Source organism: Mobula hypostoma, chromosome 4, assembly GCF_963921235.1.
Source record: "Mobula hypostoma chromosome 4, sMobHyp1.1, whole genome shotgun sequence".
NCBI classification, from domain to species: Eukaryota; Metazoa; Chordata; class Chondrichthyes; order Myliobatiformes; family Myliobatidae; genus Mobula; species Mobula hypostoma.
The window spans coordinates 9923274-9944990 of NC_086100.1; the positions used below are offsets into that span (position 1 = coordinate 9923274).

Genomic DNA, 21717 nt, shown 5'->3' on the forward strand with positions numbered 1-21717 from the left:
TGAAGAATTTCTGCCTCATCTCTTTTCTGAAGGGATGTCCTTCTATTCTTGCTCAAAGCATATGCAACAGAGTGGACATGGACAGGACGTTTCCTATAGCGGAGGAGTCTAGGATCAGAATACAAGAACATACATTTATAACAGAGATGGGGGGAGATTTCTTTAGCCCAAGAGTGGAGAATTCATTGCCACAAATGGCTGTGGAGGTCAAGTCATTGGGTATATTTCTATTCTGCTTTGTATCTCAACAAATAAATAAATGAGCCCCAGCAGAATTGCAGAGTAGATTCAATGGGCCAAATAGCCTAATTCTGTTCCTTTGTCTTATGGTCTTACACTGGTACGGTCATAGCTGAAGTTTACTTAAGAAACCTTGCCAAAAGATGAGCATAAGACTTTGATAACTTAATCAGTTTATTGAAATGATTATAAAGGCTGCAACATCATGGTAGCATGGTAGTGTAGCAGTGAGTGCAATTGCTTTACAGTGCCAGCAGTTCACCCTTCGGGATTTGATTCCCGCCACTGTCTGTAAGGAGTGTGTACATTCTCCCCCATGGTCATGTCGGCTTCCTCTGGGTACTCCAGTCCAAATAATGTGCAGTTAGTGTTACTGAGTTGGGGGCTTGGTATGTTTCCTCCAGAAGCATGGTGACACTGGCACGCTGCCCAGCACAATCTGCAAACAATGCATTTAACTCTACATGTGACAAATAAAGCTAATCTTATCTCAAATCAAAGACAGTCAGAGTGGCTGTCAGAGGGCTCAGCACTCGGTAATCAATCTCTTTCTCTCTCTCTCAATGGTGCGAGAGAGTCTGCTGCCAATTTTCGAGTCAGGGAACTCGAAATGAAAAGCGAAGTTTCAGGCTAACTGTAACATTGAAATAGTGACTGTTGTCTCCCCTGTCGCTGGGGAAGGAGCAATATCTGTCTTTGCCTTGTTAGTGAGAGAGTGCCTATGGGGCGTTGATATTGTCAGAGTGAACAGATAGTTTTTGATGCACCGTAGATCACGGTCTCTTTTTGCTGTTGCTTGCATGGTGGATGGTGGGAACGCTGATGCTTTATGCTAGAATAAGTGGGGGAGGGTTTGATGATGTTTGCTGCTGCTTGTGTGTGGGAGGGGCTTTGGGGTTCTTCTGTTTTTTCTGACCTTCATTCTTTGGGGTTTTTCTTTGTTTTGCGGATGTGCGTGGAGAGTGAGAATTTTAGGTTGCATATTGTATATATTTTCTGATATTAAATGGAACTATGGAACTATTGAAATATTTTAAGATACATATAAAATAACTAAAAGTTTGGAGTATTTAACAAGTTTATGATTAATTTTGTAGAATTGTCATTGGTATAAATAGGACTATTCTGTGGGCAATACATCAGTAATTGGGTGACACAGCATCGTGGTTAACATGACACTGTTACATAGAAACATAGAAAATAGGTGCAGGAGTAGGCCATTCGGCCCTTCGAGCCTGCACCGCCATTTATTATGATCATGGCTGATCATCCAACTCAGAACCCCGCCCCAGCCTTCCCTCCATACCCCCTGACCCCCGTAGCCACAAGGGCCATATCTAACTCCCTCTTAAATATAGCCAATGAACTGGCCTCAACTGTTTCCTGTGGCAGAGAATTCCACAGATTCACCACTCCCTGTGTGAAGAAGTTTTTCCTAATCTCGGTCCTAAAAGGCTTCCCCTCTAACCTCAAACTGTGACCCCTCGTTCTGGACTTCCCCAACATCGCGAACAATCTTCCTGCATCTAGCCTGTCCAATCCCTTTAGGATCTTATACGTTTCAATCAGATCCCCCCTCAATCTTCTAAATTCCAACGAGTACAAGCCCAATTCATCCAGTCTTTCTTCATATGAAAGTCCTGCCATCCCAGGAATCAATCTGGTGAACCTTCTTTGTACTCCCTCTATGGCAAAGATGTCTTTCCTCAGATTAGGGGACCAAAACTGCACACAATACTCCAGGTGTGGTCTCACCAAGGCCTTGTACAACTGCAGTAGTACCTCCCTGCTCCTGTACTCGAATCCTCTCGCTATAAATGCCAGCATACCATTCGCCTTTTTCACCGCCTGCTGTACCTGCATGCCCACTTTCAATGACTGGTGTATAATGACACCCAGGTCTTGTTGCACCTCCCCTTTTCCTAATCGGCCATCATTCAGATAATAATCTGTTTTCCTATTTTTGCCACCAAAGTGGATAACTTCACATTTATCCACATTAAATTGCATCTGCCATGAATTTGCCCACTCACCCAACCTACCCAAGTCACCCTGCATCCTCTTAGCATCCTCCTCACTGCTAACACTGCCACCCAGCTTCGTGTCATCCGCAAACTTGGAGATGCTGCATTTAATTCCCTCATCCAAGTCATTAATATATATTGTAAACAACTGGGGTCCCAGCACTGAGCCTTGCGGTACCCCACTAGTCACCGCCTGCCATTCTGAAAAGGTCCCGTTTATTCCCACTCTTTGCTTCCTGTCTGCTAACCAATTCTCCACCCACACCAAAACCTTACTCCCAATACCGTGTGCTTTAAGTTTGCACACTAATTTCCTGTGTGGGACCTTGTCAAAAGCCTTTTGAAAATCCAAATATACCACATCCACTGGTTCTCCCCTATCCACTCTACTAGTTACATCCTCAAAAAATTCTATGAAATTCGTCAGACATGATTTTCCTTTCACAGATCCATGCTGACTTTGTCCGATCATTTCACCGCTTTCCAAATGTGCTGTTATCACATCCTTGATAACTGACTCCAGCAGTTTCCCCACCACCGACGTTAGGCTAACTGGTCTATAATTCCCCGGTTTCTCTCTCCCTCCTTTTTTAAAAAGTGGGGTTACATTAGCCACCCTCCAATCCTCAGGAACTAGTCCAGAATCTAACGAGTTTTGAAAAATTATCACTAATGCATCCACTATTTCTTGGGCTACTTCTTTAAGCACTCTAGGATGCAGACCATCTGGCCCTGGGGATTTATCTGCCTTCAATTTACCTAACACCACTTCCCTACTAACATGTATTTCGCTCAGTTCCTCCATCTCACTGGACCCTCTGTCCCTTACTATTTCTGGAAGATTATTTATGTCCTCCTTAGTGAAGACAGAACCAAAGTAATTATTCAATTGGTCTGCCATGTCCTTGCTCCCCATAATCAATTCACCTGTTTCTGTCCGCAGGGGACCTACATTTGTCTTTACCAGTCTTTATCTTTTTACATATCTATAAAAGCTTTTACAGTCTGTTTTTATGTTCCCTGCCAGTTTTCTCTCATAATCTTTTTTCCCCTTCCTAATTAAGCCCTTTGTCCTCCTCTGCTGAACTCTGAATTTCTCCCAGTCCTCAGGTGAGCCACTTTCTCTGGCTAATTTGTATGCTTCTTCTTTGGAATTGATACTATCCCCAATTTCTCTTGTCAGCCACGGGTGCACTACCTTCCTTGATTTATTCTTTTGCCAAACTGGGATGAACAATTGTTGTTCAATTCATCCAGCTGTAGTTACAGCTTGGGGCATCAGAGTTCTGAGTTCAATTCCGATATTGTCTGTAAAGGGTTTGTACATTCCTCCCTGAGAATGTGTGGGTTTCCTCCGGGTGCTCCAGTTTCCTCCCACAGTCCAAAGACAGACTTGTTAGTAGGTTAAAGTAGGTTAATTGGTCACTGGAACTTTACCTGTGATGAGGTAAGGGTTAAATAGGAGCTTTGTTGAGTGATGCGGCTTGTTGGGTTGAAAGGGTCAGTTCCAAAACAGGATGAGAGTACATCATTTCCAAAGCTTTATATGGAGTTTTGTATTTCTTTAGTACTGTTCAATGTTAAAAATCCAATCTTAATTTGACACTTTTTTATGTCAATATAAAAAATAAAACTTCAGATGATAAAAATGTTGGGCTGAGAAAACATTTTGGCAGGTGATGGGGCAAAGGTGTAGCCATTGGGATGAGTTGCAGTGCAATAAAGTTGCAGTGAAATCAAAGCAAAAAGTATCAAATACTGGTCTTAAGGTGTTGTACTTAAATGCACGCAGCATAAGGAATAAGGTGGATGATCTTGTTGTACAGCTACAGATTGGCAGGTATGATATTGTGGCCATCACTGAGACCTGGCTAAAGGATGCATGTCTCTGGGAGCTGAACGTCCAAGGATACACGGTGTATCGGAAGGATAGGAAGGTAGGCAGGGGGAGGCGTGGCTTTATTGGTAAGAAATGACATTAAATCATTAGAAAGAGGTGATATAGGATCAGAAGGTACAGAATCTTTATGGGTTGAGCTAAGAAATAGCGGGGGTAAAAGGACCCTGATGGCAGTTATTTATAGGCCTCCAAACAGCTGCAGGGATGTGGACTACAAATTACAACTGGAAATAGAAAAGGCTTGTCAGAAGGGCAGTGTTATGATAATTGTGGGGGATTTTAACATGCGAGTAGATTGGAAAAATCAGGTCGGCACTGGATCTCAAGAGAGAGAATTTGTAGAATGTCTGCGAGATGGCTTTTTAGAACAGCTTGTTGTTGAGCCCACTAGGGGATCGGCTGTACTGGATTGGGTATTGTGTAATGAATCAGAGGTGATTGGAGAGATTGAGGTGAAGGAACCCTAAGGAGGCAGTGATCATAACATGATTGAGTTCACTGTGAAATTAGAAAAAGAGAAGCCGAAATCTGATGTGTCGGTGTTTCAGTGGAGTAAAGGAAATTACAGTGGCATGAGAGAGGAACTGGCCAAAGCTGACTGGAAAGAGACACTGGCGGGAAAGACGGCAGAGCAGCAGTGGCTGGAGTTTATGCGAGAAGTGAGGAATGTGCAAGACAGGTATATTCCAAAAAAGAAGAAATTTTCGAGTGGAAAAAGGATGCAACCGTGGTTGACAAGAGAAGTCAAAGCCAAAGTTAAAGCAAAGGAGAGGGCATACAAGGAAGCAAAATTTAGTGGGAAGACAGAGGATTGGGAAGTTTTTAAAACCTTACAAAAGGAAACCAAGAAGGTCATTAAGAGAGAAAAGATTAACTATGAAAGGAAATTAGCAAATAATATCAAAGAGGATACTAAAAGCTTTTTCAAGTATATAAAGAGTAAAAGACAGGTGAGAGTAGATATAGGACTGATAGAAAATGATACTGGAGAAATTGTAATGGGAGATGAGGAGATGGCAGAGGAACTGAACAAGTATTTTGCATCAGTCTTCACTGAGGAAGACAGCAGGATACCGGACACTCAAGGGTGGCAGGGAAGAGAAGTGTGTGCAGTCACAATTACGACAGAGAAAGTACTCAGGAAGCTGAATAGGCTAAAGGTCGATAAATCTCCTGGACCAGATGGAATGCACCCTCGTGTTCTGAAGGAAGTAGCTGTGGAGATTGCGGAGGCATTAGCGATGATCTTTCAAAAGTCGATAGATTCTGGCATGGTTCCGGAAGACTGGAAGGTTGCAAATGTCACTCCGCTATTTAAGAAGGGGGCAAGGAAGCAAAATGGAAATTATAGACCTGTTAGCTTGACGTCGGTGGTTGGGAAGTTGTTGGAGTCGATTGTCAAGGATGAGGTTACAGAGTACCTGGAGGCATATGACAAGATAGGCAGAACTCAGCATGGATTCCTTAAAGGAAAATCCTGCCTGACAAACCTATTACAACTTTTTGAGGAAATTACCAGTAGGCTAGACAAGGGAGATGCAGTGGATGTTGTACATTTGTATTTTCAGAAGGCCTTTGACAAGGTGCCACACATGAGGCTACTTAACAAGAAAAGAGCCCATGGAATTACAGGAAAGTTGCATACGTGGATAGAGCGTTGGCTGATTGGCAGGAAACAGAGAGTGGGAATAAAGGGATCCTATTCTGGTTGGCTCCCGGTTACCAGTGGTGTTCCACAGGGATCAGTGTTGGGGCCGCTTCTTTTTACATTGTACATCAACGATTTGGATTATGGAATAGATGGCTTTGTGGCTAAGTTTGCTGACGATACGAAGATAGGTGGAGGGGCCGGTCGTGCTGAGGAAATGGAGTGTCTGCAGAGAGACTTGGATAAATTGGAAGAATGGGCAAAGAAGTGGCAAATGAAGTACAATGTTGGAAAGTGTATGGTTATGCACTTTGGCAGGAAAAATAAACTGGCAGACTATTATTTAAATGGGGAAAGAATTCAAAGTTCTGAGATGCAACGGGACTTGGGAGTCCTCGTACAGGATTCCCTTAAAGTTAACCTCCAGGTTGAGTCAGTAGTGAAGAAGGCGAATGCAATGTTGGCATTCATTTCTAGAGGAATAGAGTATAGGAGCAGGGATGTGATGTTGAGGCTCTATAAGGCGCTGGTGAGACCTCACTTGGAGTACTGTGGGCAGTTTTGGTCTCCTTATTTAAGAAAGGATGTGCTGACGTTGGAGAGGGTACAGAAAAGATTCACTAGAATGATTCCGGGAATGAGAGGGTTAACATATGAGGAACGTTTGTCCGCTCTTGGACTGTATTCCTTGGAGTTTAGAAGAATGAGGGGAGACCTCATAGAAACATTTCGAATGTTAAAAGGCATGGACAGAGTGGATGTGGCAAAGTTGTTTCCCATGATGGGGGAGTCTAGTACGACAGGGCATGACTTAAGGATTGAAGGGCGCCCTTTCAGAACAGAAATGCGAAGAAATTTTTTTAGTCAGAGGGTGGTGAATCTATGGAATTTGTTGCCACGGGCAGCAGTGGAGGCCAAGTCATTGGGTGTATTTATGGCAGAGATTGGTAGGTATCTGAGTAGCCAGGGCATCAAAGGTTATGGTGAGAAGGCGGGGCAGTGGGACTAAATAGAATAAAATGGATCAGCTCATGATAAAATGGCGGAGCAGACTCAATGGGCCGAACGGCCTACTTCTGCTCCTTTGTCTTATGGTCTTATGGGTCGAAATCAACATTTTAACAATTGCTTTTGTTACTCTAATGGCTAGAAGATCTATACTATTGAATTGGAAAGAGATTAGTCCTCCGACTACACTTCATTGGTTTTCTCAAACTATATCTTGTTTAAATCTAGAAAAAATTAGAAGTGTCATTTATGACCCATCTATTAAATTTGATGAGACTTGGAGACCATTTATTCAATATTTCCAGATGATGCAATTTGACCCTTGCCAAATCTATTTTGTGATTTCAATGTATGGGGAGAGGAGCGGAAGTGCCGACACTATTGGTTCTATCTGAGGTATCATAGTAGCCCTTTTTTTCTTTTTCTTTTCCTTAGTTTTCTTCTAGTTTGGGTAGATTAGCTTTTTTTAGGGGATATACTTTTTTTCTTTTTCTGTTTGTTTAAGGATATTTTTGTATTTTATGTATACCCTTTATATATTTTATTGTTAATCTGTGTAATTTTGGGAGGTTCACTAACTATGTGTTACCTGACTGTATACTTTTATAATATAATTATTATTAATTAATACAATCCCAAATGCTCTGTACTTATTTTTTATAATGTGTATGATGTTGAAACTAATAAAAGGATTGAAAAAGAAATCAACATTTTAAGTGGCTTCTCTCAAAGTGTCTTTGACTTGAAATGCTAACTCTGTTTCTTCTTCCTGGCCCACTGAAGGACTCCAGCACACTTGTGTGTGTGGAGTGGAGATATGCACCACTTTAACTAGTTGACTAGTCCAAAGCGCTGCAGAGTTGCCACCGAATCACACAACCACATTTCTGGAGGGCATTCAGTTCTTTTTGCCTTTGGACCTCTGCATTAAATATTTCTTTGTGTTCTTTTCTGGCTGAAGCAAGATGATGTAACACTTGGGAGCGAAAATACAGAAGAGAAGCCCAAAACTGGAAGCCAGGATTGCAAATACCTCGACAGCCACTGAGTACTTGCCAGGGGAGCTGACGTAAGCTGGGATGAAAGTAATCCAGACTGCACAAAATATGAGCATGCTGAAGGTTATGAAGGTGGCTTCGTTGAAGTTGTCGGGTAGCTTCCGTGCGAAGAATGCAAGGGCACAGCATAGCAACGCAAGAACACCGATATAACTGAAGACACAGCAGAAGTACACTATAGATCCAACATTGCACTCCAGAATAATAATAGACTTGTAATATTTCGTGCTGTTAACAGGGACAGGAGGTGCGGTGGTGAGCCACATAATGCAGATTATGGTTTGGACTGACGTAAGACCAAAGACATTCAGTCTCTGATGCATTCGGCTAAGCCATTTGAGCTTCTTGTTGTTGGGAAGCCTGGTTTTGAAAGCCATCAGCACGACAGTGGTTTTCCCCAGAATACATGAAAGACAAAGAACGAAAGAGACGCTGAAAATGGTGTGGCGCAGCATGCAAGACCAGGTGGATGGGCGGTCAATGAAGGTCAGGGAACAGAGGAAGCAAAGGGTTAATGCAAACAGAAGCAGGAAGCTCAGTTCTGAGTTATTGGCTTTGACAAGAGGTGTGTCTTTGTGCCTGTAAAAGATAAGAGCTGTCATCACTGTCAAAAAAGCTCCGATTACCGCAAGAGCCACAAGTGAACATCCCATCTCATCGTCAAAGGAGAGGAATTCGACTTTCTTAGGCACGCACTGGGTTTTTAGCTCATTGGACCAGTATTCTGGAGGACACTTTAAGCAGGACACGGCACCTAAAAGAAAGAAATACAACATGCACTCAGTAGCCACTTTATTAGGTACACCTGTACACCTGCTCATTAATGCAAATATCTAATCAACCAATCATATGGCTGCAACTCAGAACATAAAAGCAAGCAGACATGGTCAAGAGGTTTAGTTGTCGTTCAGACCAAACATCAGAATGGGGAAGAAATGTGATCTAAGTGACTTTGACTGTGGAATGCTTGTTGGTGCCAGATGGGGTGGGTGGAGGGGTTTGAGTATCTCAGCAACTGCTGATCTTCTGGGATTTTCACACACAACAGTCTGAATGTTGAGGGGAAAAAACATCCAGTGAAAGGCAGTTCTATGAGCAAAAACACCTCGTTAAAGAGAGAGGTCATAGCAAAAAGGTCGGGTTAGCTCAAGCTGACAGGAAGACAACAGTAACTCAAATAGCCAAATGCTCACAACAGTGGTGTGCAGAGGAACATCTCTGAATGCACAAAACATTGAACCTTGAAGTGGATGGACTGCAGCAGCAGAAAACCATGAACATATACTCCTGTACCTAATAAAGTGGCCACTGAGTGTATTAAAGCTGGATCAAAATCATTCCCATACTGCGACTCTTTAAAGCAAGGAAGAGTCATAAAAGAACTACAGAACAGAAAGATGGCCCTTGGCCTATGCCAACATGGTTTTCTCTCCAGTCCCAGAACCTGGGCCATAGCCCTGCATATCCCTCTTGTTCATACGCCTATCCAATCCTCTTACAAGTTGCAATTGAACCTGCCTCCGACACTTCTGCTGGTAGCTCATTCCACATATTTATCAACCGACTAGGTTGAGGGGTGAGATGGGAAGTGCATCTGGTCCTCAGTTTTACGTCACTAAAACGGGTCCATCCAATGTGTACTACTTCTTTGAATGAGATCGCCTACTTTCATTAAAATTACAAGTAAATACACTGAGTCTTCTGTTCTGCCATTCCACCATGGCAGATTTATTATTCCTTTTAAACTCTTTATCCTGCCTTCTCCCTGTAACTGTAATGAACTTAGTAATCAAAAATCCAAAAACATCTGCTTTAAATATACTCAATGAGTTGTCCTCCACAGCTGTCAGTGACAGTGAATTCCACAGATTCACCTCCCTCTGGCTCCAGAAATTCCTCCTTATCTCTGTTCTAAAGGGATGTCCTTGTATCCTGAGGCTGTGCCTTCTGGCCCTGGACTCCCCCACTATAGAAAACATCCTCCCTACATCCAGTCTGTCCAGGCCTTTCAACATTTGATGGGTTTCAATGAGATTCCCCTTTATTCTTCTCACCTCCAGTGAGTACAGGCCCAGAGCCATCATCTGCTCCTCTTACGTTAACCCTTTCATTTCCAGGATCATTCTCCTGAACATCCTCTGGACCCTCTCCAATGCCAGTACATCTTTCACAGATAAAAAGATTGGGTGGCACATTGACATAGCAGTTAGCATGATGCTATTACAGCTTGGAACTTGAGTTCAAATCTGGTGCTCTCCTGCAAGACTCTGTACTTCCTCCCCTTGGATGTATGGGTTTCCCCTGGGTGCTCCAGTTTGTCCCCACAATCCAGAGGTGTATTGGGTAGATTAATTGTGATGCGGTTAGGGTTAATCGGGGTTGTTGTGGATTACTGGGGTGGCTTGGCTCAAAAGGTCTGAAAGGCCTACTCTTTGCTGTGCTGCTAAATAAACCATTAAAAGGCCCCAAACTGCTCACAATACTCCTTGCAGTCTGACCAATGCATTACATCCTTGCTTTTATATTGCAGTCCCCTCAAAATTAATACTAATATTGCATTTCCCTTCCTTACCACTGACTCGATCTGCAAGTTAATTTAGGGAAACCTGCATGAAGACTCCCAAAGCCCTTTGCACCTCTCATTTCTGAATTTTCCCCCCAGTTAGAGTATAGTCTACGCCTTTATTCCTTCAACCAAAATGCATGACTATACACTTCTCTACACTGTATTCCACCTTCCACTTCTTTGCCCATTCTTCTAATCTAAATTGTTCTACAGACTCCCAACTTATAACCATATAACAATTATAGGACGGGAACAGGCCATCTCGGCTCTTCTAGTCCGTGCCGAACTCTTACTTTCACCTCGTCCCTCCAACCTGCACTCATTCCTTTCCTGTCCATATAGCTGTCCAATTTAACTTTAAATGACAACATCGAACCTGCCTCAACCACTTCTGCTGGAAGCTGAACATTATCTACCGCATGATCACAGGGTGTCAGTTAAGAAATAAAATATTTAAAAGGGATGTAAGGAAGATTTTTTTTCTCATCCACTGTCTGGAGTTAGCTCTGCACTGTATGAAAGCATGGTGGAGGCTCAATCTCTACCAGCATTTAAGAATTACCAAGATGAGGACTATGGACTAAGTGATTGTTAATGGGATTGATATACATGTCTGTGCAAAAGTCTAAGGCACATATCTATAGCTCGGGCAGCTGAGACTTTGGCACAGTATTGTACTTGTCAACATAGAGCAGAGAGCAAGTTTGTAAATCTGACGTGAAGGAAGGATGTTGGGATTGGGGAGGATGGAGCGTCACAGGAGGAGTGTGGGACAGGTGGCAGAGTAGGAATGCCAGGGGCGTTGGTACAGACACACCCAGTCCTGAGACACCAGGCAAGGTCATTTGATTCTAAACAATTGGCTTATTGATTATTACAGTACATCTTTTCTGGGTAGCCTCCAACCTGATGGCATGAACATTGACTTCTCAAACTTCCGCTAATGCCTCACCTCCCCCTCGTACCCCATCCGTTATTTATTTATATACACACATTCTTTCTCTCACTCTCCTTTTTCTCCCTCTGTCCCTCTGACTATACCCCTTGTCCATCCTCTGGGTTTCCCCCCCCTCCCCCTTTTCCTTCTCCCCGGGCCTCCTGTCCCATGATCCTCTCATATCCCCTTTGCCAATCACCTGTCCAGCTCTTGGCTCCATCCCTCCCCCTCCTGTCTTCTCCTATCATTTTGGATCTCCCCCTCCCCCTCTCACTTTCAAATCTCTTACTAGCTCTTCCTTCAGTTAGTCCTGACGAAGGGTCTCAGCCCGAAACGTCGACTGTACCTCTTCCCAAAGATGCTGCCTGGCCTGCTGTGTTCACCAGCAACTTTGATGTGTGTTGCTTGAATTTCTAGCATCTGCAGAATTCCTCGTGTTTACATCTTTTTGGTGCTTCCCTCTCCTTCCTCTCTCCCTTCCCTTTAACCAACCATGATTCCCCGCTCCCTGACCCTTCCCACTTTCAATCCACATTAGAGACCCGTGTCAGTCAGGTTTATCATCACTCACATATGACATGATGTTTGTTTTTCTTTACAGCAGCAGTACAGTGCAATATGTAAAATTACTACAGTACTGTGCGAAAGTCCTAGGCACCGTAGCTATGTACAGTATATGTGCCTAAGATTTTTGCCAGTGGTGTGGATGGATACATGATGGTCAGCATGAACTAGATGGGATGAAGGGCCTGTTCTTGTGCTGTACGACTCCAGCATAACTTCATTAGTTATGTGTGCTGTAAGGGATTTTGTATGAGCTATATAAACACATATCTTTAGAGAACCTAGCGTTTCTTTCTACACTGATATTGGTGCAAAGGTTAGTCATTTTCGTCAAAGCAAGTGAAAGAGGGTTTTGTGTCTCAGGCTGAGAAATGGAGCACTGAGACGAGCGTGTGGTGTGAGAGAGACAGAGGGAGAGAAAAAAGCCAGTCCCCCCATGTTTGTCCTTTTGCTCCCCCTTCTATCATCAGGCCCTTTTCCCTCCTGGCTCCATCTGTCCACTTCACACATAGTTCCCCACATCCATTCCATCTTCCATCTGGTTTCAAGTGTCATTCTCCTCTCCCACCTTCTTTACCTATCCAAATATAATGCTTCTCTCCCTCCAGCAGCTGCCTCCCATCTTCACCCTCCCCCTTCCCCTCACCCTGGTCCATCTGCTACTTTTTTTCCCTCTGGGTCTGTCTCCATCCATCACCCATTCTCCCCATTCCAGCCTGTTCCCTCCCCTCCGTGGTACTATCTCACTGTCATCATACATCCCTCTTCAGTCCACCAATCACCCCGGAATCCATTCTCACCTCCCCTCTTTACACCAGTCACCTTGTTTCTTCACCCTCAGTTCTGAAGCAGGATTTTGACCCAAAATGGCGACAATTCCTTTCCTCCCACAGATGTTTCTCACCCCACAGAGTTCCCCCAATCCATTGCTTGTTGCTCCAGATTCCAGTGGCATCCCATGTCTACAAATATTTTCAGGGATCCTTGCCTCTGATCTCACTTCAAGTTGAGGTAGAGTTGGAAGATGGGAAGCTTCGGGGGATGTCAGAGGGAAGTTCTTGACGCATAGAGTGGGGGGTACATGGAATGAGCTGCCACAGGTGGCGATAGAGGCAGATACATTAGGGATGTTTAGAGGCTCTTCGATAGGAACATGGACAAAAGGAAAAATGGGGAACCAAGTGGGTAGGTAGGTTTAGATTGATATTAGAGTATGTTAAAATGTCAGCATAACTTTGTGGGCCGGAGGGCCTGAACTATGCTGTTCTGTTCTTTGTTCCTCCCCCATTCCAAAGACATCGAGTTAGTAGGTCACGTGAGTGTATTTGAGCGGTACGGGCTGGTTGGGCTGGAAGGACCTGTTACCAGGATGTATCTCTAAATGAATAAATAACCCTGGCAGTGGAGACGTTCAAAGGTGGACATGACAATGTGGGAATGGATGAAGGAAAACTGGAGGGCAATGCAGGAGGGAAGGGTTAGATTGATCCTGGAGTAGGTTGAAAGGGTAGCACAACATCATGGGCCGAAGGGCCTGTACTGATGCTGTCCAGTTCTATGAAAACGGCCCCATTGTGATAACTCTTTTACCCTCCCTCCATTGTATGGTTAGGTCTCACACACACACGGAAAATAGACATCCGAATTCCTGCTGGCGATGCCCTTGTCAGCGCACATACACACACCTGTGACGTTGTTGATCTCACCGTCCGTACACGGAATACAACTAAAACAACACAGTGGCATCTCTTTTTTGACAGTTTTCCACGTGCCTGGAAGACAGTTGTCAGAACAAACTCCACGAGGAACCTGAGATTTGAGAAATTAAATCTGGATTGGTCCAGTGAACTTTAAGGCTGAAAGTGCAATACTTGGTTGTCTTGCAACTCTTCTAAGCTCCAGTGAGTACAGACACAGAGTCATCAAATGCTTCTTATACGTTAACCCTTTCATTCCTGGGATCATTCTCATGAATTTCCTTTGGACCCCCTCCAATGCCAGCACATCTTTTCTTAGATAAGGGACCCAAATCTGCTCACAATACTCCAACAGTGTTTGACCAATCCCTTATAAAACTTGGGCTTTAGTAAGGAAGTAGATTGTTACTTTACCATTGTTTTATTGAACAGTAAGCATCCACAGTTTCTGAGGTGGTTGAGGTGTGCAAGGCTCCCTGCCCTGCTTGCATTTACCCTATCTATACCCCTCACAATTTTGTTTAACTCCAGAAATGTAACTGAACTTTTTTCAAGTTCATGCAAACTTTATTGTCTATATACCAGGGCTAAATGGCATAAAAATTAGCATTTTACAATCGCAGCATAGTTCATTATCATGGTACATGATAATTGTAATTAATGAAGGTGGTACACCTAAAATGCACATCTTCCTTTGGTCGCAAACACAAGGAAATCTGCACATGCTGGAATTTCAAGCAACACACATAAAAATTGCTGGTGAATGCAGCAGGCTAGGGAGCATCTCTAGGAAGAGGTACAGTCGACGTTTCGGGCCGAGACTCTTTGTCAGGACGAACTGAAAGAAGAACTAGTAAGAGATTTGAAAGTGGGAGGGGGAGGGGGAGATCCGAAATGATAGGAGAAGACAGGAGGGGGAGGGATGGAGCCAAGAGCTGGACAGGTGATTGGCAAAAGGGATATGAGAGGATCATGGGATGGGAGGCCTAGGAAGAAAGAAAGGGGAAGGGGGGGAAGCTCAGAGGATGGGCAAGGGATATAGTGAGAGGGATAGAAGGTCACCTTTGGTCACCTTCAATGCATCTAAGCTGTTGTGGAATGTAAGGAATCTGTGGCTTTAAGATAGTGGACATGTGGACACACAGACACACACACACACACACGTCTGCGATGCCTCAAAAAGGTGGCATCCATCATTAAGGATAGCTTCTTCCCCTCTGCATCAGATTTCTGAATGGACATTGAACCAATGAACTATTTTTTTCCTCTCTTTTTGCTTTACTTATTGTCCTGATATAGCAACGTGCTAGTGAATCTCTTCTAAATTCTATCTAATACTATTACATCCTTCCTTTAGCATGGCGTCCAGAACAGTCTACGAAAAAAATCAAGTGCAGCCTGACCAATTCTTGTTGGAATAGAAATTTCTTGTAAGCTTTCACCTATTCAAATAGTTTTAATGATCCCACCTCCTTCACTACTACTGTTCTGTATAAGCTGTGTGGGTGCACAGCCATGCAGTAGTTGAAATACTCCTGCTCACAAAGGTTTTGTTGGCATGCAGCTAGAAAAAGTTTATGAAACGTGAACTATTTTCTTTGTTGTACTGTATTTCATTATACCCTTCAATTAATAAATAAAATCAAAAGTATGCGATTTTCCAATTTCCATTATAAATATTCATTGTATGCGTATTAGAAAATAACAGTAATTTCCTGCTCAGATCAATGGTTGGTCCATGCAGCTGTAAAAAAAAAATATAGAGGGAATTTTTACTCACTGCTAACCAGGGGAGAGAATAATCTATCTCTATTCACCTTCCATAACCTGGAAAATAACTTGACTCAGCCAAATAAGCAGATTTTGGAGCATAGATTGCATAGTAGACTCACTGGGCTGAATATCCCCATTCTGCTCTTGTAGTCTTATGGATTATGTGTGTAGTAATTGCCAGTTTCAATATGCCCTTGAAAGGACAAATATTTTCTACCTTAACATTTATGCTCTGTATAGAAAGGCTCTGACAACGTTGTTTTTAAGAGAGGATTCTAAGATTTATAGTAGATCCAGCAGAAGTGAGAGAAAAAGGCTGTGAGTCTTAATCATTGTGGAAGAACAAAGTAATTATGTTACTATTTACTGATTACTATTCACTCTGTTCTTCAGGTGGATGTTTGAAAGCAAAGGACTGTACCATTATCATGGAAAAAGATGAGGTTATGAACAGATGGACTGAGAATATTCAGGAATTGTTTGAAGACGATCGAGGCGAAAAACCAGAAATTAAGAAAAACTTTGAAGGTCCAAGTATTTTAAAATCTGAAGTTCGTAATGTAATAAATAAGATGAACAAGAAAAGGCAGCAGGTCCTGATGAATTAGTAATAGAACAAATTATGGAATTGAAACACTTACTGATTTAATCAATGACATTTATGAGACTAGAATAATACCAGAAGAGATGAAAAAATCAGTATTTATCACTCTTCCTAAGAAACCTAGAGCAATGGAATGTGAATTACATAGCACCATAAGTTTAGTGAGTCATATCACCAAGATACTTCTAAGAATTTTGATGGCAAGATCTAAAAGTAAGATACAAGCTGAAATAGGTAAAGAACAATGTGGTTTTGTGAAAGACAAAGGTACAAGAAATGCAATATTAATGTTAAGGATACTATCAGAACGAGCTATTCAAGTGCAAAAATATTTGTTTGTTTGTTTTATTGACTACACGAAAGCATTTGATAAAGTGAAGCACAATAAGTTATTTGAAATATTACAAAAAACTCTAGACCTAGATTTGAAAGACCTCCACCTAATCAGAAATCTGTACTAGGAACAAACTGTCGCTGTAAGAATAGATGGAGAAGTGAGTCAGTTTACGAAAATCAAGAGAGGTGCTAGACAAGGATGTGTTTTCTCCCCCGATTTATTTAATGTGTACAGTGAAACAATATTACAAAAAATAAGAGACATCTTGGGAATCAAAGTTGGCAGTGAAAACATCAATAATTTCAGATTAGCAGATGACACTGTGTTAATTGCAAGTATGGAGGAAGAACTACAAAACTTAATTGATATATTTGTTGAAGAAAGTGCAAAAATTTGTCTATCAATTACAAAAAGACAGAATGTATGGTGATATCCAAAAAGAAGAAGAATCCTATCTGCAGGCTGAGAATAAATGGGGAAGACATAAACAAGTAAAGAACTTTTGCTACTTAGGAAGCTGGGTGACATCAGATGGCAGGTGTGACATGGACATCAAAAGAAGAATAGGGATGGCAAAAGACACCTTTACGAGAATGAAGAATATACTAACCAATACTAAACTAGGCATGACAACCCGCCTCAGAGTACTGAAATGTTACGTTTATCCAGTTATGTTATATGGCTCAGAATGTTGGACAATATCTAGTATCATGAGGAAACAAATTGTAGCAGCAGAGATGTGGTTTTTGAGGAGGATGCAAAGAATATCATGGATGAAATGAATATCTAACAAAGATATCATGAACAGAGCAAATACAAAAAGAGAAATAATGTATGAGAACATGAAAAGATAACGTAACTTCATTGGACATGTGATTAGGAAAGAGGAGTTAGAATGCACGGTAATTATGGGAAAGATTGAAGGGAAGAAAGCACGAGGAAGACAAAAACAAATGATGATGGAGACAGCAGCCAGAGAACTGGAAATGAATACCAATGAATTGATCCACAGGAGTGTGTGGGCAAAGCTCAAACTGGGCATGGCCCCTGATGATGATGATGATTTACTGATTGCCATTATCTTTCTTAAAGCTGGAGTCATTGTATAACCTCGATAAACTATGTATAGAATGTGAGGTTTTCTGCATCACCAGGCTCAAGGTCAGCTTCTATCCCACTGTTATATGACTGTTGAATGGCCTCCTAGTATGATAAGATGGACTCTTGGCCTCACAATCTACCTTGTTATAGCCTTGCACCTTATTGTCTGCCTGCTTTGAAATTTCTCTGTAACAATAACTATTCTGCATTCTGCTATTGTTTTACCTTGCACTATCTCAGTGAACTGTTGGAATCATCTGTATGGATGGCATGCAAAACAAAAGCTTATCTATGGCTCTCGGCAAATGTGACAATAATAATCCAATATAAATAAAATATTGGTTGTGATGAAGGCTCCTGGCCTGAAACATTTACGGTTTATTCCTCTCCATAGATACTGCTGGGCTCCGTCAGCGTTTTGTGTGTGTTCTCTGGATTTCCAGCATCTGCAGAATCTCTTGTGTTTATAAATACAATAAATTTGTTCAGAACGGGACACCTGAAGAACTGGTAATGTGATGATATGCTTAAGACCATAAAACCTACAAGCAGAATTAGGCTATTTAGCCCACCGAGCCTGCTTCCCCATTCCATCATGGCTGATTTATTATCCCATTCTCCTGCCTTCTCCCTGTAATTTTTGACACCCTGATTAATCAAGAACCTATCAGTCTCCGCCTTAAATATACCCAATGACTTAGCCTGCACTGCTGCTGTGGCAAAGAATTCCACAGATTCACCACCCTCTGTGTAAAGAAATTCATCCTCATCTCTGTTCTAAATGGATGTCCCTCTATTCCGAGGCTGTTCCCTCTGGTCCTAGACTCCCCCATTTTTGGAAGCATCCACTCTATCTAGGCCTTTCAATATTCAGTATGCTTCAATGAAATCCCACCTCTTTCTTCTAAATTCCAGTGAGTTACAGTCCCAGAGCCATCAAATGCTACTCGTGTTAACCCTTTCTTTCCTGCGATCATTCTCGTGAACCTCCTCTGGACCCTCTCCAACCCTATTAGGTCATTTCATGGTTATTTTGCACAATCTATATTTGTAAACTCCAACTCACCTCTTTTTTTCCATCTATCCAAACAATATCCTCCTTGTTTATGGATAGTCTTTTCTCAAACTGTACAAGTCCATCGTAGCGTCCAATCGTCACAACATGAGCAAATCCTTCAGAATCTATTTGCCAGTTTACCAACTCATATAATGGGACTGTATCCAAGTTTTCATCAAAGTATACGTACTCTCCATTCTTAGTGGTGAAGTTCACAGCGTACATATAATGCAGCAGCTTGAGCAAGTGGGAAATTAAAGAGAATAAGTTAGTGAGATTTCAATTTTCAGTATATCAGAATCAGAATCAGGTTCAATATCACAGACATTATCATCATGTGCCATGTCACTGTTCTTGGCAAATACAGTATTTCTACAGAACTGGTTTGACATTGCCTTCTTCTGGGCAGTGTCTTTACAAGATCCTAACCATTATAAATACTCTTCAGAAAAGTAATTGGTTGCATAACGAGGACTTGTGATATGCACCAGCTTCTCATACGAGCATCCACCACCTGTTCCCATGGCTTCACTTGACCGAGATTGGGGGCTAAGCAGGTGCTACACCTTGCCCAAGGCTAGTGGAGAGGAGGATCGCCTTACACCTCCTTTGGTAGAGACGTGTCTCCACCCTGCCATCACAGGCATATGTCTTGAAATTTGTTGTTTTACAGCAGTGGTACATTGCAGTACATGATAATAAAAACTATAAATTACAATCCATATTATATAACTTAAATTAAGCAGTATATAAAGAGAATTAAATGAAACAACTAGTGCAAAAAGAGAAGAAAATACTGAAGTAGTGTTCATGGGTTCATTGTCCATTCGGAAATCTGAGGGCAGAGGGGAAGAAGCTGATCCTGAATGTGGTGAGTGTGTGTCTTCAGGCTCTGCCTTCTATGTGCAAGCCAGTTATGAATCCAAACAGCCAATTCACTGTAAACCCCATGTACTTAATCTTCTGGATTAGCCTCCCATGAAGGACTTTGTCAAATGCATTTCTAAAATCCATGTGGACAACATCCACTGCCTGCCTTCATCAGTCTCTCTCATCACCTTGTCAAAAAACTCAAGCTGGTAAGGTACGACCTGCCACACAGAAAGCCATGCTGGCTTTCCCTATTTAGCCACAGGTTTCCAAATGCTCATATATCCTATCCCGAAGAATTTTCTCCATCAATTTCCCTACAATTGACATGAAACTCACTGGTAAAGTTCCCAGGATTTTCCCTTGCTCCCTTCTTATATAGAGGGACAACATTAGCCGCTCATCAGTCCTCCTGGGCCTTGCCTGTGGCCCAACTCTTCCTTCTCCCTGACCTCTAAATACCCTAATGTATTTATACACTCAGCACTGATCTTCTGATCCTCCATATCCTTTTCCTTCGTAAACACTGAAGCAAAGTACTCATTAAGTACCTCACTCACATTCTCTGCATTCAAGCAAATGTTCCCCCTTTGTCCTTGAGTGGTTCCACTCTCTTCCTATTTATCCTCTTATTCTTGATGTATGTATCAAATGCCTTGGGATTCACTTTAATCCTATTTGCTGAGGACTTTTCATGGCCCTTCCTGGCTTTCCTAATTCCATTTTTTATTTCTTTTCTAGTTTCTTCATTCTCCTCACGTGTTTTGTTTGATGCTGACTTCAGAAGCTTTACATACTGTACTTTTCCATTTTCTTCCTGACTAAATTCATCACCTCTCTGGATGTCCAAGTTCTCTTGTCTTTCCATCCCAAACTATTCCTTCTAACAATAACATACCTTTCCTGTACACTGTGTAATTGATCTTTAAATGCCCTCCACATGGCTGATGTGGACTTGCCAGAAAAAAAAAGTATTACCAACTAATCCTTCTTAGTTCCTGCCTAATGCCCTCATAATTTTACCTACTCCAGTTTAAAGCTCTCCCACAAGGACCATACTTATCCTTATCTATAGCTATCCTGAAAGATAAGGAGTCGTGGTCACTGTTCCCTAACTTTTCACCCACTGAAATCTCAGTCACCTGGCCAGGCTCAGTACCCAGCACCAGCTCCAGTATAGCACTTCCTCTTATTGGACCATTCACATATTGATTTAAGCAACCTTCCTGGATACACTTAACAAACTCTGCCCCATCTAAACCCCTTGCACTAAGAAGGTCCCAATTCATATTAGGGAAGTTGAAATCCCCCATGACAACAACCTTATTATTTTTACACATTTCCTTAATCTGATTACGTATCTATTCCTCAAGAAATTTTGAAATTAAGAAATTAATTTACAATTTATTCCGCTGCTTTAGATTAAAATAATTAAAAAAACCATTTTCCAAACCTTTCTTCAATCAGAAGATATAAAAAGATTCTTTCAGAAATTAGAAAGCCAGTTATGCATAAGCGAGGCCCTCCGGTGGTTGGGGGTCAATGATGGATATTGTGTCCTAGCTGCCTACTTGATACGATATGGAGAGCAAGTTGTTGCCCATATAGCAGGCTCCCCTTCTTCTCACAGCTGATTAATCTAAAGGAAAGGCAGAGATCAATACAGTTTGGCACCAGCAGTGTTTCCAGTCAGTGTTGAACTCAAAGTGCCTGAGGGATTTCAGCTCCAGATTTTCCCTTGAGTTTTACTCCTGAAGCCTTCCCCATGAGTGGGTAGAGCCCCAAGGCAGTGGATGATTGAGATCAGAGTTTTCATTCTCCTAGAAAAGCTGCTAACAAGCACAATCTACCCAAAGCAACTGGTTTTAAGGCACCAGTAGCCCACCTTTGCTCCTTCTCCTGTACAGTAGAGATGGTTAGCAGTTAAGCCACGTGAGAAGGCCAGGACCTGGACTTGGTTGTCAGAGGCTATTTGAGATGCATGCCATTGGGAGCATTTAATTGGTAGCGGGAGCTTATCCCCACTACCACCCCTGGCTATGTAAATCTCAAGGAACCTCAATGGAACTTATGTATAAGTTCCTTATCCCACTTTACAAACACTGTGATCTGAAGGTTGGAAGCAGGTTGGATAAAGAACATTGCAAATGGAGAAAATCAGTGGGAATATGACTAAGTGTAGTGTCATACCAATGTTTCTTTATTGCATTAGTACAGCCACAATAGGCTACATGCCTTCTTTAGCATTGTAAGACACCATAGTTATACACTGAATATAAGATTGAGAAAAAGTGCTGGAAATATACAACATTTGTTATTAAGCTCTAAACAGA

The 21717-nt window shown here is 42.1% G+C and overlaps 1 protein-coding gene across 1 annotated transcript in view; it reads right to left on the reverse strand.

Annotated features, from left to right (window-relative positions):
* Nucleotides 1-7718: 7718 nt before the first annotated feature.
* LOC134345056 (extracellular calcium-sensing receptor-like) overlaps nucleotides 7719-21717 on the reverse strand; it is a 39593-nt gene continuing 25594 nt past the window's right edge. The window contains exons 5-7 of the mRNA XM_063045189.1: nucleotides 18524-18751; nucleotides 13631-13754; nucleotides 7719-8632 (exon numbers count right to left, since the gene is read on the reverse strand). Coding sequence (XP_062901259.1) covers nucleotides 7719-8632; nucleotides 13631-13754; nucleotides 18524-18751 — 1266 coding nt within the window. The remainder of the gene's footprint in view (nucleotides 8633-13630; nucleotides 13755-18523; nucleotides 18752-21717) is intronic.